Source organism: Podarcis tiliguerta (genome assembly GCF_965153285.1).
Source record: "Podarcis tiliguerta genome assembly, chromosome: 14".
NCBI classification, from domain to species: Eukaryota; Metazoa; Chordata; class Lepidosauria; order Squamata; family Lacertidae; genus Podarcis; species Podarcis tiliguerta.
In genome coordinates this window covers 9,488,399-9,513,515 of record NC_139547.1, presented here as the reverse complement: position 1 = coordinate 9,513,515, position 25,117 = coordinate 9,488,399, and the positions used below count along the sequence as shown (strand labels likewise).

The following is a 25,117-nucleotide window of genomic DNA, read 5'->3' as shown; positions in this document are numbered from 1 at the left end:
AAAGTCAGATTTTTGCTGAAATTGTGACCGAGCGGCTTAGGTATTTTTTCAGAAAAAGGTGTTCAGACGTCGAGGGCTAATTCTGTTTCCCATGATACACACCCTCTGTTTCCACCGAAAAAGCTTTCAGGGGACCGTTTTCAACAGTTTGGCCCCATTTCTGAGTGAATTGCAGAACGTCAGATTTTTGCTAAAATTGTGACCGCGCGGCTTAGGGAATTTTTCAAAAAAAAGTTGTTCAGACGTCAAGGGCTAATTCTGTTTCCCATGATAAAAACCCATCTGTTTTCACCGAAAAAGCTTTCAGTCGATCGTTTGCAACAGTTTGGCACCATTTCTGAGTGAATTGCAGAACGTCAAATTTTTGCTGAAATTGTGACCGCGCGGCTTAGGGATTTTTTCAAAAAAAGTTGCTCAGACGTCGAGGGCTAATTCTGTTTCCCATGATACAAACCCATCTGTTTCCACCGAAAAAGCTTTCAGTCGATCGTTTGAAACAGTTTGGCACCATTTCTGAGTGAATTGCAGAACGTCAGATTTTTGCTGAAATTGTGACCGCGCGGTTTCGGTATTTTTTCAAAAAAAGTTGTTCAGACGTCGAGGGCTAATTCTGTTTCCCATGATACAATCCCATATGTTTCCACCGAAAAAGCTTTCAGGGGACCGTTTGCAACAGTTTGGCCCCATTTCTGAGTGAATTGCAGAATGTCAGATTTTTGCTGAAATTGTGACCGCGCGACCTAGGTATTTTTTCAAAAAAAGTTGTTGAGACATCGAGGGCTAATTCTGTTTCCCATGATAAAAACCCATTTGTTTTCACCGAAAAAGCTTTCAGTCGATCGTTTGCAACAGTTTGGCCCCACTTCTGAGTGAATTGCAGAATGTCAGATTTTTGGTGAAATTGTGACCGCGCGGCTTAGGTATTTTTTCAAAAAAAGTTGTTCAGACGTCGAGGGCTAATTCTGTTTCCCATGATACAAACCCATCTGTTTCCACCGAAAAAGCTTTCAGGGGACCGTTTGCAACAGTTTGGCCCCATTTTTGAGTGAATTGCAGAATGTCAGATTTTTGCTGAAATTGTGACCGCGCGACCTAGGTATTTTTTCAAAAAAAGTTGTTGAGACATCGAGGGCTAATTCAGTTTCCCATGATAAAAACCCATCTGTTTCCCCCCAAAAAGCTTTCAGTCGATCGTTTGCAACAGTTTGGCACCATTTCTGAGTGAATTGCAGAACGTCAGATTTTTGCTGAAATTGTGACCGCGCGGCTTAGGGATTTTTTCAAAAAAAGTTGTTCAGACGTCGAGGGCTAATTCTGTTTCCCATGATAAAAACCCATCTGTTTTCACCGAAAAAGCCTTCAGTCGATCGTTTGCAATAGTTTGGCACCATTTCTGAGTGAATTGCAGAAAGTCAGATTTTTGCTGAAATTGTGACCGCGCGGTTTCGGTATTTTTTCAAAAAAAGTTGTTCAGACGTCGAGGGCTAATTCTGTTTCCCATGATACAATCCCATATGTTTCCACCGAAAAAGCTTTCAGGGGACCGTTTGCAACAGTTTGGCCCCATTTCTGAGTGAATTGCAGAATGTCAGATTTTTGCTGAAATTGTGACCGCGCGACCTAGGTATTTTTTCAAAAAAAGTTGTTGAGACATCGAGGGCTAATTCTGTTTCCCATGATAAAAACCCATCTGTTTTCACCGAAAAAGCTTTCAGTCGATCGTTTGCAACAGTTTGGCCCCACTTCTGAGTGAATTGCAGAATGTCAGATTTTTGGTGAAATTGTGACCGCGCGGCTTAGGTATTTTTTCAAAAAAAGTTGTTCAGACGTCGAGGGCTAATTCTGTTTCCCATGATACAAACCCATCTGTTTCCACCGAAAAAGCTTTCAGGGGACCGTTTGCAACAGTTTGGCCCCATTTTTGAGTGAATTGCAGAATGTCAGATTTTTGCTGAAATTGTGACCGCGCGACCTAGGTATTTTTTCAAAAAAAGTTGTTGAGACATCGAGGGCTAATTCAGTTTCCCATGATAAAAACCCATCTGTTTCCCCCCAAAAAGCTTTCAGTCGATCGTTTGCAACAGTTTGGCACCATTTCTGAGTGAATTGCAGAACGTCAGATTTTTGCTGAAATTGTGACCGCGCGGCTTAGGGATTTTTTCAAAAAAAGTTGCTTAGACGTCGAGGGCTAATTCTGTTTCCCATGATAAAAATCCATCTGTTTCCACCGAAAAAGCTTTCAGTCGATCGTTTGCAATAGTTTGGCACCATTTCTGAGTGAATTGCAGAAAGTCAGATTTTTGCTGAAATTGTGACCGCGCGGCTTAGGTATTTTTTCAAAAAAAATTGTTCAGACGTCGAGGGCTAATTCTGTTTCCCATGATAAAAACCCATCTGTTTCCACCGAAAAAGCTTTCAGTCGATCGTTTGCAACAGTTTGGCACCATTTCTGAGTGAATTGCAGAACGTCAGATTTTTGCTGAAATTCTGACCGCGCGGCTTAGGGATTTTTTCAAAAAAAGGTGTTCAGACATCTAGGGCTAATTCTGTTTCCCATGATAAAAATCCATCTGTTTTCACCGAAAAAGCTTTCACGGGATCGTTTGCAACAGTTTGGCACGATTTCTGAGTGAATTGCAGAACGTCAGATTTTTGCTGAAATTGTGACCACGCGGCTTAGGGATTTTTTCAAAAAAAGTTGTTCAGACGTCGAGGGCTAATTCTGTTTCCCATGATAAAAACCCATCTGTTTTCACCGAAAAAGCTTTCAGTCGGTCGTTTGCAACAGTTTGGCACCATTTCTGAGTGAATTGCAGAACGTCAGATTTTTGCTGAAATTGTGACCGCGCGGCTTAGGGATTTTTTCAAAAAAAGGTATTCAGACATCGAGGGCTAATTCTGTTTCCCATGATAAAAACCCATCTGTTTTCACCGAAAAAGCTTTCAGTCGATCGTTTGCAACAGTTTGGCACCATTTGTGAGTGAATTGCAGAACGTCAGATTTTTGCTGAAATTGTGACCGCGCGGCTTAGGGATTTTTTCAAAAAAAGTTGTTCAGACGTCGAGGGCTAATTCTGTTTCCCATGATAAAAACCCATCTGTTTCCACCGAAAAAGCCTTCAGTCGATCGTTTGCAATAGTTTGGCACCATTTCTGAGTGAATTGCAGAACGTCAGATTTTTGCTGAAATTGTGACCGCGCGGCTTAGGGATTTTTTCAAAAAAAGTTGCTCAGACGTCGAGGGCTAATTCTGTTTCCCATGATACAAACCCATCTGTTTCCACCGAAAAAGCTTTCAGTCGATCGTTTGAAACAGTTTGGCACCATTTCTGAGTGAATTGCAGAACGTCAGATTTTTGCTGAAATTGTGACCGCGCGGTTTCGGTATTTTTTCAAAAAAAGTTGTTCAGACGTCGAGGGCTAATTCTGTTTCCCATGATACAATCCCATATGTTTCCACCGAAAAAGCTTTCAGGGGACCATTTGCAACAGTTTGGCCCCATTTCTGAGTGAATTGCAGAATGTCAGATTTTTGCTGAAATTGTGACCGCGCGACCTAGGTATTTTTTCAAAAAAAGTTGTTGAGACATCGAGGGCTAATTCTGTTTCCCATGATAAAAACCCATTTGTTTTCACCGAAAAAGCTTTCATTCGATCGTTTGCAACAGTTTGGCCCCACTTCTGAGTGAATTGCAGAATGTCAGATTTTTGGTGAAATTGTGACCGCGCGGCTTAGGTATTTTTTCAAAAAAAGTTGTTCAGACGTCGAGGGCTAATTCTGTTTCCCATGATACAAACCCATCTGTTTCCACCGAAAAAGCTTTCAGGGGACCGTTTGCAACAGTTTGGCCCCATTTTTGAGTGAATTGCAGAATGTCAGATTTTTGCTGAAATTGTGACCGCGCGACCTAGGTATTTTTTCAAAAAAAGTTGTTGAGACATCGAGGGCTAATTCAGTTTCCCATGATAAAAACCCATCTGTTTCCCCCCAAAAAGCTTTCAGTCGATCGTTTGCAACAGTTTGGCACCATTTCTGAGTGAATTGCAGAACGTCAGATTTTTGCTGAAATTGTGACCGCGCGGCTTAGGGATTTTTTCAAAAAAAGTTGTTCAGACGTCGAGGGCTAATTCTGTTTCCCATGATAAAAACCCATCTGTTTTCACCGAAAAAGCCTTCAGTCGATCGTTTGCAATAGTTTGGCACCATTTCTGAGTGAATTGCAGAAAGTCAGATTTTTGCTGAAATTGTGACCGCGCGGTTTCGGTATTTTTTCAAAAAAAGTTGTTCAGACGTCGAGGGCTAATTCTGTTTCCCATGATACAATCCCATATGTTTCCACCGAAAAAGCTTTCAGGGGACCGTTTGCAACAGTTTGGCCCCATTTCTGAGTGAATTGCAGAATGTCAGATTTTTGCTGAAATTGTGACCGCGCGACCTAGGTATTTTTTCAAAAAAAGTTGTTGAGACATCGAGGGCTAATTCTGTTTCCCATGATAAAAACCCATCTGTTTTCACCGAAAAAGCTTTCAGTCGATCGTTTGCAACAGTTTGGCCCCACTTCTGAGTGAATTGCAGAATGTCAGATTTTTGGTGAAATTGTGACCGCGCGGCTTAGGTATTTTTTCAAAAAAAGTTGTTCAGACGTCGAGGGCTAATTCTGTTTCCCATGATACAAACCCATCTGTTTCCACCGAAAAAGCTTTCAGGGGACCGTTTGCAACAGTTTGGCCCCATTTTTGAGTGAATTGCAGAATGTCAGATTTTTGCTGAAATTGTGACCGCGCGACCTAGGTATTTTTTCAAAAAAAGTTGTTGAGACATCGAGGGCTAATTCAGTTTCCCATGATAAAAACCCATCTGTTTCCCCCCAAAAAGCTTTCAGTCGATCGTTTGCAACAGTTTGGCACCATTTCTGAGTGAATTGCAGAACGTCAGATTTTTGCTGAAATTGTGACCGCGCGGCTTAGGGATTTTTTCAAAAAAAGTTGCTTAGACGTCGAGGGCTAATTCTGTTTCCCATGATAAAAATCCATCTGTTTCCACCGAAAAAGCTTTCAGTCGATCGTTTGCAATAGTTTGGCACCATTTCTGAGTGAATTGCAGAAAGTCAGATTTTTGCTGAAATTGTGACCGCGCGGCTTAGGTATTTTTTCAAAAAAAATTGTTCAGACGTCGAGGGCTAATTCTGTTTCCCATGATAAAAACCCATCTGTTTCCACCGAAAAAGCTTTCAGTCGATCGTTTGCAACAGTTTGGCACCATTTCTGAGTGAATTGCAGAACGTCAGATTTTTGCTGAAATTCTGACCGCGCGGCTTAGGGATTTTTTCAAAAAAAGGTGTTCAGACATCTAGGGCTAATTCTGTTTCCCATGATAAAAATCCATCTGTTTTCACCGAAAAAGCTTTCACGGGATCGTTTGCAACAGTTTGGCACGATTTCTGAGTGAATTGCAGAACGTCAGATTTTTGCTGAAATTGTGACCACGCGGCTTAGGGATTTTTTCAAAAAAAGTTGTTCAGACGTCGAGGGCTAATTCTGTTTCCCATGATAAAAACCCATCTGTTTTCACCGAAAAAGCTTTCAGTCGGTCGTTTGCAACAGTTTGGCACCATTTCTGAGTGAATTGCAGAACGTCAGATTTTTGCTGAAATTGTGACCGCGCGGCTTAGGGATTTTTTCAAAAAAAGGTATTCAGACATCGAGGGCTAATTCTGTTTCCCATGATAAAAACCCATCTGTTTTCACCGAAAAAGCTTTCAGTCGATCGTTTGCAACAGTTTGGCACCATTTGTGAGTGAATTGCAGAACGTCAGATTTTTGCTGAAATTGTGACCGCGCGGCTTAGGGATTTTTTCAAAAAAAGTTGTTCAGACGTCGAGGGCTAATTCTGTTTCCCATGATAAAAACCCATCTGTTTCCACCGAAAAAGCCTTCAGTCGATCGTTTGCAATAGTTTGGCACCATTTCTGAGTGAATTGCAGAACGTCAGATTTTTGCTGAAATTGTGACCGCGCGGCTTAGGGATTTTTTCAAAAAAAGTTGTTCAGACGTCGAGGGCTAATTCTGTTTCCCATGATACAAACCCATCTGTTTCCACCGAAAAAGCTTTCAGGGGACCGTTTGCAACAGTTTGGCACCATTTCTGAGTGAATTGCAGAACGTCAGATTTTTGCTGAAATTGTGACCGCTCGGCTTAGGGATTTTTTCAAAAAAAGTTGCTCAGACGTCGAGGGCTAATTCTGTTTCCCATGATACAAACCCATCTGTTTCCACCGAAAAAGCTTTCAGTCCATCGTTTGCAACAGTTTGGCCCCACTTCTGAGTGAATTGCAGAATGTCAGATTTTTGCTGAAATTCTGACCGCGCGGCTTAGGGATGTTTTCATTATTTCTTTGCTCCACAGAGCTGAAGGTTCTCCCTCCTCGAGACCCTCTTTCCCAGGTAGGTCCCTGATTTAGAGAAGCTTTTCCCGGGTTATGATTTGATCCTGGAATGCCCCACTTTTCTTCAGAATGCCCGTATTTTCATTGGAGAAATGTTGGAGGGTATGCTCCTCATTTGATCTAGGTAGGCTAGTAGCGACTGGCTGAAGATCATCCAGTGAGCTTTCTCTGTGAATGGGGATTTTAACCCTTTCCTTCCAGGTGCTAATCAAACACCCTAACCCCTATACCACACTAACATGTTTTAGTGGTGCTTTATAGAATTGTGCATATATATATATATAAAGATTTTGTGAATCTAAGTTTGACCTCATTGAGGGGCAGTATTTCAAAATGAGTAGAAAAAAGCACTGTGTATTTGTGTGTGCACGCACACACACACACTGGTTTGAAATTGTTTTTAAAATATATTTTTTATGTACTGCCCAGAGAACAAGAGTAACTGGGCTGATACTGATAAACCGAGTGACTAATTAACTGAATAAACTAATTGTCTTGTGAAGACTGTAAAGGGCCGCAGATTTTAGATTTTATTGCAAGGCTTTGAAATAACCCTGTACTCCTAAAACTGAAATTATGTTAGATGGGGGTGATTTGCCACTCCCTCTCCCGCCCCCATTGGGCTCCTGTTCATTTAAATGTCTCCTGACAACCAAATTGTCAGGACGTGGAGATTCATTCGGCAGTAAATCTATTAAGGTAAAGGTAAAGGTACCCCTGCCCGTACGGGCCAGTCTTGACAGACTCTAGGGTTGTGCGCCCATCTCACTCAAGAGGCCGGGGGCCAGCGCTGTCCAGAGACACTTCCGGGTCACGTGGCCAGCGTGACATCACTGCTCTGGCGAGCCAGAGCTGCACACGGAAACGCCGATTACCTTCCCTCTAGTAAGCGGTCCCTATTTATCTACTTGCACCCGAGAGTGCTTTCGAACTGCTAGGTTGGCAGGCGCTGGGACCGAGCAACAGGAGCGCACCCCGCGGGGATTCGAACCGCCGACCTTTCGATCGGCAAGCCCTAGGCGCTGAGGCTTTTACCCACAGCGCCACCCGCGTCTAAATCTATTAAGGGGCAGTTAAAACAGCACGGGGAGACGTGCAGCTCAAGACTGCAACTCCCACCAGCCCTAACAATTGACTGTGCTAGCTGGGGCTGATGAGAGTTGTAGTTCATCTGCAGTCTTGGGCAGACCCATCCCTGAGGCAAGGCGAGGTAACTGCCTCAGGTGGCAGGATCCACAGGGGCAGAATGATCCCGATGTGTATCTTTATCCCCCCCCCCCCCGCTCCTGATGTAGATCTTCAAGCACCCCTTCTTCCCTGGCAGCTGAGGGGAGCTATTTTAGGGTTCGCTTGAGGCGACAAAATGCCTTGGGCGGCCTCTGCCTGGAGTAAACTCATCCATTTGCCAGTGCCCACAGTAGTACAGTGTGTCTGGTTGGTGGTTCGAGCCCACCCAGGGACGGCTGTGGGCAGAATTCCTGCATTGCAGGGGGGTTGGACTAGATGACCCCGGGGTGTCCCATGATTCGATGATTAAGCGAGAAACGGACCTTTCTGGAGGGAATGCCAGCGCGGGAGAAAGGCGGGTTATAAATATCTTAAGTAATAAATGAAATCAGATAACAGCCAGCAATTTCAAGGACCGCAACGCAAAGCGGGGATGTACATTCTGAATGGATTCTTACGGCTTCAGTCACCTTCGTCCAACATGAGCCGGAAGTGAAGGTTTGCTGCAAAACGCCCCGAGCCTCTCTCCCTCTATATCGCGCCGGCCTGTAAAAAATCTCCCTCCGTGCCGCTAGGCGGCGCTGGGGAGACGCGCGACGTCGTTTCCCTTGGCTGGTCCTTCTAGCCCCCAGCGCTTTATAGCTCTCTTCCCGGCATGCTTTGCCCTCTTTTGGACCGGCCGCCGTCGACATGGTGAGCAGGAGGGCGGCGGAATCCGAAGCCATCCGCCGCCGGGGAGCCATTGGAAAGGGAATGCGGGGTGGAATTAGCACCGGCGGAGGGGGCTGCAGGTCGCCCGGTCGGTAGTCCGGAGGTTAAGCCCCGGACTTCTTGTCCTTGCGGGCTGAACCCGACTTAGGGGGGGGGGTGCCCTGTTTCTTCCGGTATAAAGATTGCTGCATTCCTTGAGTGAAGGCTCCAAGGCCGTAGTTAGGCCGGCCAGGCCTTGCATGCATTTGGGGGGATGCGGGGCGGCGGCTGGGAGATCCAGTGGGAGATCGGGTTCTGTCATGGCGGCGGAGGCGATCCGCACAACCTTTCCGTAGGCCGCTGTTCACTCGCGATGGGAGAGAAAGGGAAAGCAAGGATTGGGAAGCAGCCGAGTATAGGGCGGCCGCCTTCTCTTTCCGGACCTTGGGGCGCCCTGCTCCCCGAGTATCTGCCAGACGGCGAGAAATCCGGCAGAATCAAGTTTCCCTTTGGCGTGATGGGGCAGCATGTGTATTTGCGTGTGCAGCAATGCGTCTGCGTGCCACGGAAAGGTTCCAGAGGATTTTAGGCTTATGATTCAGGTATAGGAGAAAAGGTGTCAGGAGTGTGTCTCTTAAATATGGTATTCTCGCCTCAAGCCTTCCTCGACCTTAGCTGACCGACCATTAAAAATGCTGTTGAAAAGTAGCTCACCCGGACTCTTGCCCTCCCCTTGCCAAAGTGCCTAAGGTTTGTCCACACTTTCATTTGGATGTGACCCACCTGGATTTGTGGACAATTTAAGGCTTGGGAAGGACTTTCCTGCAGCTAGCTTGGGACCTTTTCCCTGCTGTGTCTGGGGGTAGTGGTGCTTTTTTATGTTTTCTGGCCATGCATGGGTAGTGCTGACCCTTTGCTGTATGAGTTACTGAAGTTTACCCCAAATTTAGAAGCTTCTGTCTCACCCTTGCCAAACCATGGCCTAAGCAGTGACACAAGGCATAATGTGCACAGGGCAACGTATGCCACGTAAATAAGCTTCCCTTTTATTTAATAGAATTCTATTAAATGCAGTTGCATGAACTCCTGATAGAAGTTGTGTTTAAACATCAGTCAAAAAGTTGTGAATGTGAAGCCTTAGCATGTTCTCATTAAGTCCCATCCTCTCCAGGTGTTTTGGATTGCAACTCCCATGATCTCTGGTGTTTGGCCATGCTGACTGGAGCTGATGGATGTTGTAGCCAAAAACATCCGAGAGTCCCAGTTTGGGAAAGACTGCCTCAAAGGGACTGTTTCTACCGATGTCACCTTTTCTGAACCCTTTTGAGATAAGGCTGCACACGTCTGCCACCTTGCCTTCTCCCTATTTGTTTCCAGTGCACCATGTTCTGGACCTGAGTGTGTTGATAGTAAGGCCATTGAGAGGGAAGCTGCCTGGGGATTCTTCCACTCTTTGCAGCTGAGTGGTTCTGAACCTGTGGGTCCCCAGATGTTGTTGGACTACAACTCCCTGAGCTCTGGCCTTGCTAGCTAGGGGTGATGGGAGTTGTAGTTCAACAACATCTGGGGACCCACAGGTTGAGAAAGGCTGCTACAGAAAAGGCTAGGCTGAAGATTTTATTGCAAAACTTATTGTGTAGTCATTCTGTTGCATCTTGCTGATTTTGCTTTCTCCACCCCCCCCCCCTTTGACTCTCCCAGGGACGAGTGCGCACAAAGACGGTGAAAAAGGCCGCCCGGGTCATAATCGAAAAATACTATACCCGTCTTGGGAATGACTTCCACACAAACAAGCGAGTATGTGAGGAGATCGCCATCATCCCTAGCAAAAAGCTGCGCAATAAAGTTGCTGGGTAGGTTGTTTGGTTCTGATCTGCTAGCACATGCAAGGAGACGTGATGGAAATATTACAGCCAACTGCTCTGGGGAGGTTCCAGTGAGCTAGACACCTTTCTTAACAACCTGCATCGAAAGTGACTTTGGTCTTGTTTGTGGCCTGGTCATTGATAGTGCAGGAAGAGAATTCTTGATAGCATTTCCCGTGTTTGGAGGGTTCATTCTCATCCCTATCAAACCCTGAGCTTCTCAGACACTCCTGTGGGCTTCTCCTTAATTAGCCAGAAGGTTAGAACGGGTGGAAGATTATTTCTTGTGTGTGTCTTCAGTTTTTCCTTAATGGGACTTGAGAGAATCACAGTCAAGCTTAATCAGACACCCCTCTCTTTGCAGGTATGTTACCCATTTGATGAAACGCATTCAAAGAGGACCCGTTAGGGGCATCTCCATCAAACTGCAGGAAGAGGAAAGAGAAAGAAGAGACAACTATGTCCCTGAGGTAGGTTTTGAAAGCTCAGATGAGTTACTTGTGGTGCATAGATTCTCAACTCTTCAGATAGCAAGGAATCTATTGCCTCTCCTTTTTTTTTTTTTTTTTTTTTGCATGCTTTGAGAAGCAAAAAAAAAAATTTTTTTGCATGTATTCTTTTGACATTCTTGGTCCAGCACACTTGGCGTACTGTACTTGTTTGCTAAGAAATGCAGCATTCACCTGGGTGGCCTTACTGCTGATTCAACTTCTATCTCCTAGTGATGTAACAATGAACAAACCAGGTCACAGGTGACGTTGTTAGACATATATTACACTGCAACTTTGAAACAGACATGAATATAATGCTAAAAGCCAGTTAGGAATGCCTCAAAAGGGTGAGGGACACTAGGATGGCATACTTGGATCTGAAACTAGCATTGCATATTGTTGTTGAGTTGGTCCTTGAGAACTGGACAGATTTAGGTAAGAGTATAGAACCTAGTCTAATAAAGGCTGTCTGTAATCTTATGTAACATTTACAAAGTTCCTACCATTTTCTAAGTGCTGTACTTACATTATTAGCTGAGACAATCCCTGTCCACAGGTCCCTAGTTAATACAAATGTTACATAAGGAACAGAGAGGGAAGAGGAAAGCAAGCCTCAGAACAGTTGCTTCTTCATTGGCAAATAGATGGGAGTAGGTTGATCTCCCCTTGCTATGATCTTTCTGGAAGGCAAGGGGTGCAGCCGTCTAGTTGGCCCTAGATCACCTGGCTACTGGCAGAGGCTAGAATGTGCTTCTTCTCAGCTCTGTAGCCTCAGGTAACTAGCAGGTGGAATAGCATGGAAGCTTGAGCTATGGCACTCAGCAGCTTGTGTCCAGTAGCTAGGATATGCTGTGCTTGTTCACTGACATGGAGAAGGACTGACAAACCTGCATCGAAAGTGATTGTGGCCTGTTGCTTGTGGCCTGATCATTGATACTGCAGGCAGAGAATTTCTGAAAGCATTTCCCGTGTTTGGGGGGCTTCTTTCCATCCCTTCCAAACCCTGAGCTTTTCAGACAATTTTTTTGTGTGCTTAATGCAGTAGTGTGGTCACTACTTGAGACTTCTCAAATGCTGTGTGGTTTTTTTGTGTGGTTTTTTAAAAAATGCCTTTTAGTAATAAGGGGCAGTTTTGCTGGACTCTTATCTACCTGTGTCGTGACAAAAACCTTACTCCTGATTTTCAAAACTGGTGGCTGGTAATCTCTTTGCAGAGAAGCATCAGAGCAAAACAACTTAGGTACACATCCTCTCAGTAAAACACTCCATTTCTTTTTGAATAACTTTCAATGTCAGTGTCTTTTCTGACTGCTTGTAGCCAAATTCTAGGCCAGAACCCTAGTTGACTAGGACTGAATACAGGCTTCCATTTCACTTTTGTTTAGGCACTACCCATCTGATTGATGTGGATTTTCACTTAAGCTGCATAGGAGGAATGGGCTAGTTTCTCCCTTGCTCTGCGTTGGCATTGGTTGGCTTTCTTATGAGTGTTTGTAGGAACAAGACCAAGGGCTTTTTTGTTCATTCACAACTTGCCTTTTCACAGTTTAAAGCAGCATATTTATTGATCCTATTGAGAGTAGCCAATACAAGCAATATAATACAAGCCTTGTTAAAAATGTACAGTGGTGCCTCGCAAGACGAAATTAATTCGTTCTGCGAGTTTTTTCGTCTTGTGAATTTTTTCGTCTTGCGAAGCACCACTGTGTATTGACGGTTTCCCATAGGAATGCATTGGCGGTTTTTAAAAAAAAGGCGCAAGACGTTTTCATCTTGCGAAGCAAGCCCATAGGGAAATCCGTCTTGCGAAGCAACTCAGAAAAGGAAAAACTCTTTCGTCTTGCAAGGCATTCGTCTTGCAGGGTACCACTGTAGCATGAAGAAGTATTATGAGATGTTTACCATTGTTCTGGCTAAAAAAGCAAGATCCAAGAAGCCTGTAATCGACAGACCTTTGGTACTTTTGGAATGAATCAAGACGGGGGTCACTTCCTGGGGACTTAGTGTTGTTTCTGATGGATTATCCACCTAGTTAGGATACCACTGGTATGACTTCTAGGATGCAGTTGGGAAGTTGAATTGTGAGGAGTGTCTGGTTCTTGTTTCCTGCCTAGTAATTTGCTTCCATGTACTGAAGATTGCTGTTCTCACACTGGCTCCTCTGTTTATGTAAAATGTTGTTTCAAATGTGTCATTGCCTGATGTTTCTAATTAGCATTTTGGTAAATATAAGCCTAGGTTATTAAACCTTGAGCAGTTGTCATGGGTAATCCTTGTGTATGCTTGGTAGACCAAGAATCTGGGTATTTAATGGAGCAATAGAAATACGGTAGTCCTTCTGGTTACTTTGATGAACTATGAAATACTTTCCCAGTCGCCATACTCTGGGGTGTGTTTGTGTGTGGTGGCCAAGTGCTGTCTCCTGTCACTTCCCTTTCCTGATCTATTCTTAGAGCTCTGTAGCTGCTGGTGATAGGCTTTTGTCGAGAAGATTCTCCTCCTTTTAGGCATTTGCATTTTCTTCTGAAAGTTGCAGAAGATAGTGCAAGGCAGCCCAAACCTTGAAGTTTTGCTGTAGCTCCATCTAATTTGGTACTACTGGCATGTTACGCACGAATTTGTCTGCTTACAACCTTTGTTGGTGTCACAGTGCACTTAATGGTAACTGTACATAGGTGGAGGGAAATTGTCATATATACGTTACAATCCTAAAATGTGTTCCCTTAGTTAAGGGATTAGTGTGACTGATGGCCACAGAATGAAAACTTTTGACTGTAAAGTTGGGAGATGATTGTACAGAGCCCATTCCCATGCAAGAGAAATCCACTCCAGTGTCATAATATTTGTGGACTGGTGTATATTTTGATATTGCTATTGGCACACTGTTTTGGGATGCTCCTCCTCCATTTTTTCTTTTAAGCCGGTCATTAGTAGTGGCTGCAAGCAGACCACGGAACCATTGTGTGGTATAATGTTTGTATCACATACATGTGCTGTGTTCTCCTGGTGTTAATTGTGTTTATAGTCTGTTGACCACTATTTAAACCAAATCTAACCTCTACCTCTTTCCCCATCAGGTCTCTGCCCTGGATCAGGAGATCATTGAAGTGGACCCTGATACCAAGGAGATGTTGAAGCTGCTGGTGAGTGGGGCAAGGGGATTGGCACAGCTCCCAATAGGAACTGCTCTTCTAACGGTCAGCTAGCTACTTCTTAAGAATCACTGTCAATGCAGTGTCCTCTGTGCGTGCATTTTTTTTAGTACCAAGAGTCACGCTGCCAGGCAGCAGTATTCAAAGTACTCTTGGAGGCATTTTTCTTGAATGCTGCAGTGTTAAATGGTCATTGGATCTTGTTGGCTAAGCCAGACTGCTTGGGGGATCATTATTGTGTTCTCCACAAATACAAAGTGCTGTTGTTTACTGTGTCAGTTTTGTACACCTTTTAAGTTAGTCTCAAAAGTTAAATGACATTATTCCTTCAGCTAGTCAGAATGAGGGAATGCCCTCTTCATTTATCAACATTAAAATCTGCTTGGTGTGTCTTTGCTAAGTGTTCTCTGTTCTGTATTTCTTCCAGGACTTCGGCAGCCTATCCAACCTGCAGGTCACACAGCCTACTGTAGGGATGAACTTCAAAACCCCAAGAGGCGCCATCTGAAGCCATTGCCGAATTTTCACTTTTAAAATAAATATATAGAAACAAAGCTGTGACTTGTGTTCTTGTGCGTCACATTTGCATCATCTAAGTTTGATACAATACTGTGTGGAGTGGCTCTGCTGTGGACATTCTTAACCCAGGCCAAGATCTGGCTTACGGGGGCCCATGAGAAGAGGGGTTTTCATGCACAAACTAAGCACGCTGTTGTGCTGTATGTAGCTGGATTGACTATGAGGGGCATTTAGGAAGGTGAATGTGCAATGTCACTTGAAAAAATGCTTCCCCCTTAAATCAGTGAAGGATCAGATCAGAGATTATTACATACCCAGAACAGTGGTATGTGGTGTGTCCCATTCTGTGAGAGAAACCGAGAACCCAGTTTTGTGTTACAGAAAAAGGCCAAAAAGTGTTCTGCAGTGTCAAAACAGACGAGGCCCATTGGTGCCACTGGACTTGCAGCTGAATCTTGGAGGTTTTATGTAACATAAGAACTACTTTGATAGAGGAAGGGTAGAAGGTTCACAAGCTGGTCAGTCAAGACATGTCTTAGTTGCTTTTGTCTTGGACCAGTGGTAAACCTTGTGGGAGGCAGTTTCCTGTGTTCATTGTAGCTTTGCCATATGGATGTGTTCATTGTACCAGTGCTGGGGGGCTTTTGGTTCTCCAGATGTTGGATTCAAATTCCCATCAGCCCCAGCATGCATGATCCAAAGGATGATGGAACAGAATTATGTAAGGCCAGTGTTAGGCTGTTTTGTGAATGCTCGCATTGTGTGTGTGTTTAGTCGTTTAGTCATGTCCGACTCTTTGTGACCCCATGGACCAGAGCACGCCAGGCACTTCTGCCTTCCACTGCCTCCCGCAGTTTTGGTCAGACTTATGTTTGTAGCTTCGAGAACACTGTCCAACCACCTCGTCCTCTGTCGTCCCCTTCTCCTGGTGCCCTCAATCTTTCCCAACATCAGGCAAACCCAAAAATAGTACCTCAGGTTAAGAACTTTGCTTCAGGATGAGAACAGAAATCATGTTCCGGTGGCGCAGCAGCAGCGGGAGGCCCCATTAGCTAAAGTGGTGCTTCAGGTTAAGAACAGTTTCAGTTTAAGAACAGACCTCCAGAACAAATTAAGTTCTTAACCCGAGGTACCACTGTATATAAACTGCATGTCCAAAACAGTACAGGAGAGCAATCCAAAAGCCATCCTGGCTCTCCTAAAGACTCTTAAGTATTTCCTCTGCCTCCTTAATCCCCCTTGCCCGAGAACAGGTAAGCAGAAAGCAATCAGGAGAAGTTCCAGAAGGGATCTCCTATGTATATGAACCTCCTTTGTATTAAATGTCAGTTTGGCCAGATGTTCTGCATTGAGGGATGTCTGATGGGCATCCCGATGGTCTTCCCAAATGCTAACGTTTTGTGTAAACTGTCTGGAACTATATAAAACTTGCTAAATCCTCAAGAATATCACCCCTTTACCTCCCTGAGTCACAGTAACCCCACCTTAGGCGTGATGAATTTCTGACTCTTTGTGGAACGGATTGTCCTCCATGCCAAAATGCGAACCCTTAAACGAGATGTTTCTTCTTGCTTCCGTTCTCTCTTGCCTTCTGGCAAGGAGGGGAGGGAACTCTGTTGCAACAGAATAATAAAGACCTGCCTTACTTTCACTGCCTCCACCATTCATCCCTGACCGATCATGGACTTGGGGGGCTCAATACCTTGCGGAGCTGGGCAACAAAAGCCAGCCACCTCTATTTTTCCTATATCACTTTTGCACGAGGTGGAGGGCGGGGAATTAATCTCCCCACCGCCCTACCCCGTCCTGTATTTTGCACTGCCAGCTTCCTCCTTGCAAACCAAGAGAGGCGGAGCAGCAACCATCTTGCGCCGCGCACGCTGCATAGTGGCCGGGGGAAAGGGGAGCGCGCTCGCTCGCTCGCTTCCTGCCTGTCGACCACTAAATGCGCGCAGAGGAAGGATCCTGCCGCACCGCCTTCTAAGGGTTAGCTCGACGGAGCTGGATTCCTAGAGTGGAGAGTGGATTTATTTTTTTTTTTTTTTTGAGGGGGGCGGGGAGGGAGAGGGAAGAGGAGGGGCGTCCTCCATATCCAATGCCCGTCCCCACGAAGCCCGTTCCCCTCCCGGATCCACCATTGGGGGAGAGAGAGCGGCCTTTGTCTTGCCACAGAGCTGCATCGGGGCGATTTGGTGAGGCGCTGGGCGAAGGGGAGCCCCGGGAGGCTTGCAAGGAGAGGGGGGGGGGAGGATGCTAGGAGTGGGGCGGGAAGACCCCCGAGGGAGATACTTGGCCCAGAGCCCAGCCAGTGAGTGGAGAGAAAAGGCGCAAGAAATGTGGGTCGCTTGCAAACTGGGAGGGGTCCTTTGCGGAGCTGGGAAGGGCGAGGCGAGCCTAGCTCTCTGTTTCGACCCAAAATGGTCAACATCCCCCGCTCCCCGCAGTATTGGGGAATCCGCTTTCAGTCGTCCTCTCTGCAAAAACAAGCAGGCCTCTTGAATTCGGCGATTTTTTTAAAAAAACGGGCGCAAAACGAACCCACCTGGCTCTACTTCGATTAGAATGAGCGACCCCCTTTGAAAACCGAACAAACCTCGCCTCCTCCGGTGCATTTTTGCACGGGGCAGAGCAGGGGGTATTTTTAAGCAGAACACAATTTCCTTTAAAGGGGAAGGCTGAAAACAAGAGGGAAGAGAGAGAGAGCCCAGTCGGTAGATCGTGAGATACTTACTTTCAGGGTCGTGGGTTCGAAAGATTCTAACACTGCAGAGGGTTGGGCTAGATGACCCTCGCGGTCCCTTCCGACTCTCCAATTGCTGCAGAGCTTGAGGATTCCGCTGCTTGGGAACTGGTTACTTTCCTGTGCAAACCTTTGCTTTTGCTCTCACAAGGTAGTTCTCAGCTGCGCCAGAAAGAGAACCTGCATGTACCCTGCGAGTATACCAGAGAAATGTTACTTTGTTTTACATTGTTCTCCAAATATAACTAAAATAGAGAAAATAAAATGAGTTTTCCTTAGAAATGGGCAGTTTACTGTGAGTTCCATTGGACAAAAAGGCAGATAATTAATGAAGTGCAGTATCACCCATCCAGTGCTTTTTTTTCCCTGGAGAAAAGGTGAGGGAACTCACCACGAAGTTTGTTTGTCGTGGCCCCAGTCACAGTGCCGCCACCCCACCCTCACCCCCAGGCAGGGGCTAAATGTGATTAATAAACTCAAGCAGGCAATGATCTGGATTAGAAATGGCCACAACTTTATTGATTACAGATCTAGGTGGATTTTTGGTTCAGGCATTGGGTGTACAGTAGTACATACGTTTCAGGTTACATACGCTTCAGGTTACAGACTCCACTAACCCAGAAATAGTGCCTCGGGTTAAGAACTTTGCTTCAGGATGGGAACAGAAATCGTGCTCTGGCGGCGCGGCAGCAGCAGGAGGCCCCATTAGCTAAAGTGGTGCTTCAGGTTAAGAACAGTTTCAGGTTAAGAACGGACCTCCGGAACGAATTAAGTACTTAACCCGAGGTACCACTGTATATCTGTTCCAGCATCCCCAGACAAAATAATTATTATTATTTAATTTTTAAAAGGTAGGGGAACTCAGTTCCCCCAAGTTTCTGCTAAAACAACCACACCACCCTGCAACCATCAAGCAGCAGCCTTGATTTAAACTATTTTCAGAGTAGCTTAAGAGTAACAGGCTTAAGGAGAACAAGGCAGTGAGGAAAAGGGGTTGCTAGAGGGAGGGAAGTGGGTGAAGGAGGTTCAAGGTTTTAGCAAAAGGCATTCACTGCTTTTCCTTCTGGGATGAGTCCATGTTGGTAGCAGGAAACATCCATATTTGTTGGGGGGAAATCTTCCTTGCCTGGGGCATTAATGGCCCTAACAGAAGGATGTCTTGGCTTTGCAGGCCTTATCAACACCACTAGTTGGGGACATCTCTGCCTTGAGACGAAAAGCTGGCAGGCAAAAGACGCAAGCCTTCTCTCACGCTGGAGGCTTCCAAGATGGAAGAGCAAGACTCCGCTGCCTGTGAATCAGGAAGGAGCCCTGAAAACATCAAGATTGGGAGCGGCGGGGAATCCTGGGAGAAAACCATGCAGAAGACTCTGAGCGAGAACTTGCTCCGAGCCGATGTGCAGCACCAGCGCTTCAAGCAGTTCCGCTACCAAGATGCCGAGGGCCCCCGGGAAGTGTGCAACCGCCTCCACGACCTTTGCCATCAGTGGCTGAAGCCGGAGCAGCACACGAAGATCCAGATTCTGGACTTGGTGATCCTGGAGCAGTTTCTGACCATCCTTCCACCGGAGATGGAGCGCTGGGTCAGAGAATGTGGAGCAGAGACCAGTTCCCAGGCAGTGGCCCTGGCAGAGATTTTCCTCCTGACTCAGGCAGAAGAGAAGAAGCAGGAAGAGCAACAGGTGAGAACAGGGGCCCAGGAATGTGAGGGAGGATACCCTAAAACTCCCCACTAATTGCCCAGCTCTTTGGGGAAATACCGTATTTTTCACTCTATAAGACGCACCAGACCACAAGACGCACCTAGTTTTTGGAGGAGGAAAACAAGAAAAAAAATATTCTGAATCTCAGAAGCCAGAATAGCAAGAGGGATCACTGCGCAGTGAAAGCAGCAATCCCTCTTGCTGTTTGGGCTTCTGGGATAGCTGTGCAGCCTGTATTCGCTCCATAAGACGCACACACATTTCCCCTTACTTTTTAGGAGGGGAAAAGTGAGTCTTATAGAGCAAAAAATATGGTAATATCTGCAATCCCAAGGCCTTTGCTTCTGATCACTCCTTTTCTCTCTAGTCGGTGTCTTCTCCCTAGTCAGTGACTCGGATCTTGTTGATTTTTCAGGGGCAGGGGCTGTTTGGTGCTGATTTCTCCGAGGCAGAGAAGACTTCAACAGACACCAAACACAGCCCCCTACGGAAGGGAATCATGCCAGAGGGTGACGGTGGGACCAGCTGGCAAGGTATGGATTTGAACTTGGTCTCCCCTATTGAGGATGTACGAAACCTGTGGGCTCTTTTTGTGCCTCCCTGGGTCTCCCAAGTCTCCAGTCTTTTGCCGTAGTTCAAAAAAATGTGTTGCATGTTCAGTATTTGGAAGACTTTGCTAGCACTTTAATTTGTGCCCAAGATGAAAATGGGGAAGAGCGTTTTCACCCAAATTAAATATAGAATGGGTATAAATGTATTTTGACAAGACATTTTGTAACACTCGTGTGTGCTTCGACATGCACCACTTAAATCTCTGAAGCAATGATATGTTTCTGCAGTGGTGTGGGTGGCCTTCCAGATGATGTCTGACTACAGCTCCCAAGCCAGCAGGGCCAATAGCCAGGGATGATGGGTGATGGAGCCCAATAACACCTGGAGGACCACAGGTTCTCCATCATGTGCAACTGGCTTCCCACCACCTTGTCTCTTACAGGCTATGGAATGCTTCCAGCAATACGTGCTCAGCAATCTCTTCTGTGCGGTGGACGAGAAACTGCTTCCGGGCAACCTGATAAGGTAGGGGGCGAGGATTGTTGAGGAAGCTGATTTAAGACAGATTCTGTGCCTCTGTCCTGTCACCTCCCTAGACCTGAACAAATCTCTCATGGGCGTAAGAAGAGCCCGGCTGGATTCATCTAATCTAGCACCTGCTTTCACATTCACCCAGAAACAGTACATGAGGACAGCAGTGTTCTCCCCACTTGTGATGCCCAACAACTGGTACCCAGAGGCATACTGCCTTCAGAGAGGAGGCAGAACATGCCATTGATAGGCTTGTCCTCCATGGATTCATTTAACCCTTTTAAAACCTATCCAGCTGGCTGCATCTTCTGCTGTGAGAATAAGTGCTTTCTTTTGTCCTGAATTTACATTCAGCTACATTGCATGGCCACAAGTTGTAGTGTTAATGGGACAGGGAGAAAAACTTCTCTCCCTCCACTGTCTCCACTTTGTGCATCGTTTTATTTTATCCCCCCCCCAATTTTTTTTATTAGTTTTCCAAATTTATAACAGATATAACGCAACACACAATAACAAACAAATAACAAAACATATTAAAAAGAAAAACAAACATACAAAACTTCTTACAGTTAAAAATCCAAGTTAAATTCCATTATTGAATGACGTCCTCAAATCCTTCCTAACTGATTTTCATTAAATCTCATTTTAGCAGTTTTCCAATATCCACTTTCTAATAAAATTAACTTGTTTAAATTACTAACTTCTTTTACTTTTAGCTTTTGCTGAAAGATAACATCTCTTGTTATATTCCTAAGAAGGAAAGGTTCTTATCTTTCTCCCCCCAGGATCTGGCGACCTTGAAGGGGGCTGCTGTGTACCTTTCTAAGGAGGAGCGGGCTTTGCTGGATCCAGAACAGAGAGCTGTGCACAGGCAGCTCGTGATGAAGAGCTGTGGGATCATGGCCCCTCTAGGTAATGTTTCTTCTTCCCTGGTTGATGATGAGACCTGTTTACAAACCCAAAATAACATTTGTGTCTAACCTGATGGCCCAACCTTTACCCACCTGGCTCCATCCAGATGTTTTGGACTACAGTTGCCATCAGTCCAGCCAGCACAGCTGATGGGTTGTAGTTCAAAACATCTGGAGGGCACCAGGTTGGCAAAGGCTGCCTTAACCAGTGTTAACAAGGTCACCTGGTTAGCTGGGAGCTGAACCCTGGTCTCCATGAACTTAGTCCAACTATATCATGGCAGCTGTCAATGCAAGGAACGATCTCCCACCTAATATTTTAGTCCTTTATCACAGTGGCTAATTGTAGCTCAATTACCGTATTTTTCGCTCTATAAGATGCACCAGACCACAAGACGCACCTAGTTTTGGGAGGAGGAAAACAAGAAAAAAATTATTCTGAATCTCAGAAGCCAGAACAGCAAGAGGGATCGCTGTGCAGTGAAAGCAGCAATCCTCTTGCTGTTCTGGCTTCTGGGATAGCTGCGCAGCCTGCATTCGCTCCAAAAGACGCATACACATTTCCCCTTACTTTTTAGGAGGGGAAAAGTGAGTCTTATAGAGCAAAAAATACGGTATTTTTAGGGCCCCATTTCTTAAACTCGCTTATCCCTTTCCTGCCCTTATTCCAGGAGGTGAAAGATGGGAAGTGGAGAGTAAAGGAGAACCGCGAGGGATGTCGCCGGAAAGAGGGCGGTGCAAAAAGAGTGAAGAGCAGAAAAGGAAAACCGAAATAAACCATAAAAGGAGGACTAAATCCCCCGTTTCTGAAGACGGCGACTATCATGAAATCACAGTCCAAGGGAAAATAGGGAAAATAAGGAAAAGAAGTGAAAAACGTAAGTGCCGTCTTTGGGGGCGGGGGGAGTTAAAATTCTAAAATCCTGAAGCTTGTTGCAAAATCTGCACAGGAGAGAAATGATTTAAAATACGGGGGTGTGGAAAGAACGTAACTGTGAGTATGCAGCTCACTACCCATGGAAATAATCAGCACAGGGGAGGAACCGTATGCATGCTCAAGAGTAGCGGGGTGTGCGTGGCACCCACAGGGTTCTCTGTCTACCTGCCTGCTTTCTGTACCCTCACTCAGTCCAGGCAGCTGCTCTGTCTATCAGCTTCTTCCTCCTTAGGCTCAGTCTTGCCCTTGTAGAACACAGCAGAGAGGAAGATGGGGACAAAACTAGAACTCATTGGTTCTGCCTGCAATTGGCTCTGGCTCCACCTACTGTTGGTCCTCCTGCCTTCCCCCCTACCAATCTCAGTGGTCACCAACCACCACTGGTGCGTGTGAGAGGCACAGCCAAAGTGGACCCCATGGCAGCAGTAGAATTTGGACTCTTGATTTCCTGGGTGTGTTGTTATTGTAGAGCTATTTGCTTTTTCATATAGTCATTTATTTCTTTGGCTTTGGTGACTGACTATTTTCTAGAGACTTGATTTGCTCCTATATCACTAGTTTACTCTTGCTTTTTAATAAGGATTATTTATTTATTTTTTTAAGTTTGGCCATACATGTGAGTAGTAGCTGAACTGAAGTTCTCTTCTTTTTCTCCCCCTGCTATACCAGCTGTTATTAAAATAAGTGAGCCGCCGACCGTTAAAAGGCAAAGGACTTACTTTTTCAACAAGGAGTGGGAAGAGAGGTATTGCTTTGTGGATCTGAATGGCAAGTGCGTTTGCTTAGTCTGCTCCTCAACTGTTGCCGTCTCAAAGAAGCACAATGTCCAGAGACACTATGAAAGAAACCACAGCAGTTTTGCAAAAGATTATCCCCTGGATTCTGAACTTCGGAAAAAAAAGGTCCATGAAATGAAATCCAAATTGGCGATTCCACCGACACCAGCCACCAGACCTGTGGTGCAATCCAAGAATAATACAATGGCATCTTTTAAAATTGCAAGCTTGCTTGCAAAGAGGAAAAAACCGTTTGTGGATGGGGACTTGTTGAAAGAGATATTTTTGACCGCCGGTGACTCAATGTTCGAAGGTTTCCCTAATAAAAAAGAAATACTTGCAGCGATTCAAAAATTGCAGCTGTCTGGAAACACCATCACAAGAAGAATTGAGTCTATATCCAGAGACTTGGATTATCAGCTGCAAAGTGATCTTCAGAATTGCCTTTGGTTCGCGCTTCAGTTTAATGAATCGACGGATATAACAGACCCGTCTCAGATGGCGGTTGTTGCGAGAATGGTTTTGAGTGATCTTTCTGTGATAGAGGAGCTACTCAGAATACTACCTCTGAAAGGAAAAACAAGAGGTGAGAATATATTTCAGACTTTCAAAGACTTTGCCATGGAAATAAATTTGCCTCTTCACAAATTGTCGTCTATCACCACCGACGAAGGAGCAGCAACAGGGTGTATTGGTGGGTTTATTGCCCAGTGCCAGCAGGACGAATCTTTTCCAAAGTTTGTTTCATATCACTGCATCATTCACCAGGAAGCATTATGTGCTAAAGTACTCCGGTTTAAACACATAATGGATGTGGTTAAAAAGATAATAAACTCCATCCGGGCCGTCTCCTCAAAACACAGGCTTTATAAAGCCCTTCTGGAAGATGTTGATGCTGAGCACAATGATCTCCTTTTGCACACTGAAGGCAGGTGGCTGAGTAAAGGAAAAGTTCTGGCCAGATTCTTAAACCTGATTGAAGAAATTAAGGAGTTTTTTAGGTCTAAAGATCAGTATGTTGAACAACTTGACGACAGGTTTTGGTTAATGGACTTGGCTTTCCTTGCAGACTTGATGCAAAAACTGAACATTTTGAACTTTGAGCTTCAGGGTAAAGACAAGCATATTTCTGGGATGGTCACTGCAGTCAATGCCTTCAAAGATAAACTGAGGTTGTGGAAGTCACACCTGGAGAGGAAATCGCTCCTTTACTTCCCCTCAATGAAGCAAGTCATTGGAGAGAATGATTTCAACGGTGTGCCGTTTGTGGGTTACCTGGAGATTCTGGAGGAGCAGTTCCTTACTCAATTTGAGCAGCTCATTGACATCGAGCCTGTTGTGTCCTTTTTTGCAAACCCATTCGACTCCATCGATGTCACAGTGACTGCCATGGCCATTGCAGAACTCTGCCAAGCTGGGCTGGAGGAAATAGAGCTGGAGATTGTGGATTTGCAAAATGACTTGGTTTTGAAATCTCATTCAGGCCACGACAACTTTTGGAATCAGGTTGGTTCTCAGAAGTTCCCTTTGTTGAAAAAGACTGCTGCAAAGGTAAACTCTTATTTTGGGTCAGCTTATCCGTGCGAGTCCCTTTTCTCTGCCAGAAAGTTTATCAAGTCAAAAAACAGAACACGGCTGACGCCTAAGCATCTGGATGACTGTTTGCGAGCAGCCATCTCGTCGTACACCCCCAATTATAGCAAGCTTGCAGATGACATGCAGTGCCAGGCTTCACATTAGTCTTGGAGCAGTGGCACAACTTATGTGAGGTGTGGTTGCTTTGCGTTAATCATTAGCTTTGATTGGGTTATTTTCAGTGGCTTCTGTTCTTTTCTATGCTGTGTTTCCTTTTAACTGTCGCTGATGTATCACTCTTAAATACATCATTTTACTTGTGACCGTGGGTGTATATTGTTGCAGTAACTCAGCCCAGGTATAACCAAAATGTCATTAAAAATGGCGAGCAAGCTTTTGAGTTCTCCGGAATGCTTCACCACACTTGAGTGTTAAGCGAAGCGGGTGGGGAGCTAGCTTAGTGTCCCAAAGACTGCATTGGTCTCAGCCCCCATCTTCACTAAACATTCGCACCTTGGAAGTTGAATGGAATCTGTTCCAGAAGTCTGTTCGACTTCCAAAACGTTCGAAAACCAAAGCGCAGCTTCTGATTGGCTGCAGGAGCTTCAGAAGCTACGGAAGTAATGTCGGATGTTCGGCTTCCAAAAGAACGTTCAAAAACCAGAACAATCACGTCCGGGTTTTGATTGTTTGGAAGCCAATTTGTTCTGGAGCCAAGACATTCGAGATCCAAGGTACGACTACATTTAAAGTGGTACTATGCCACTTTACAGAGTCACGGCTTGCCAAAGAATCCTTGGAGTTGTAGCTAATAAACTCTTGGAGAGTTGCCCAGAGACTCCTAATCCCCTCACAGAACTACAATTCCCAGAGTTCCCTGGGAAGAGGGACCAGCTGTTGGACCACTCTGACAACAGTAGCTCTTTGAGAGGAATAGGGGTCTCCTAAGAATTCCCAGCAGCCTTAACCAGCTCCACTTCCCAGGATTCTTTGAGGGATGCC

General features: G+C 45.3%; 2 protein-coding genes across 2 annotated transcripts; both read left to right on the top strand.

Moving 5' to 3' along the window:
* The first annotated feature begins 8,243 nt into the window (after positions 1-8,243).
* On the top strand, positions 8,244-14,425 carry RPS17 (ribosomal protein S17). The gene is made up of 5 exons (XM_083412602.1): positions 8,244-8,366; positions 10,065-10,216; positions 10,593-10,698; positions 13,797-13,862; positions 14,299-14,425. Exons 1-5 carry the CDS (start codon positions 8,364-8,366, stop codon positions 14,377-14,379), a joined length of 408 nt encoding a protein of 135 aa, XP_083268728.1. The 5' UTR covers positions 8,244-8,363; the 3' UTR covers positions 14,380-14,425.
* A 2,007-nt stretch (positions 14,426-16,432) lies between these two features.
* LOC310664203 (protein FAM200C-like) lies at positions 16,433-24,438 on the top strand. Its single transcript, XM_083413015.1, has 7 exons — positions 16,433-16,582; positions 18,302-18,812; positions 19,249-19,366; positions 19,828-19,910; positions 20,702-20,828; positions 21,499-21,705; positions 22,434-24,438. Exons 2-7 carry the CDS (start codon positions 18,399-18,401, stop codon positions 24,278-24,280), a joined length of 2,796 nt encoding a protein of 931 aa, XP_083269141.1. The 5' UTR covers positions 16,433-16,582; positions 18,302-18,398; the 3' UTR covers positions 24,281-24,438.
* The last annotated feature ends 679 nt before the right edge of the window (positions 24,439-25,117 follow it).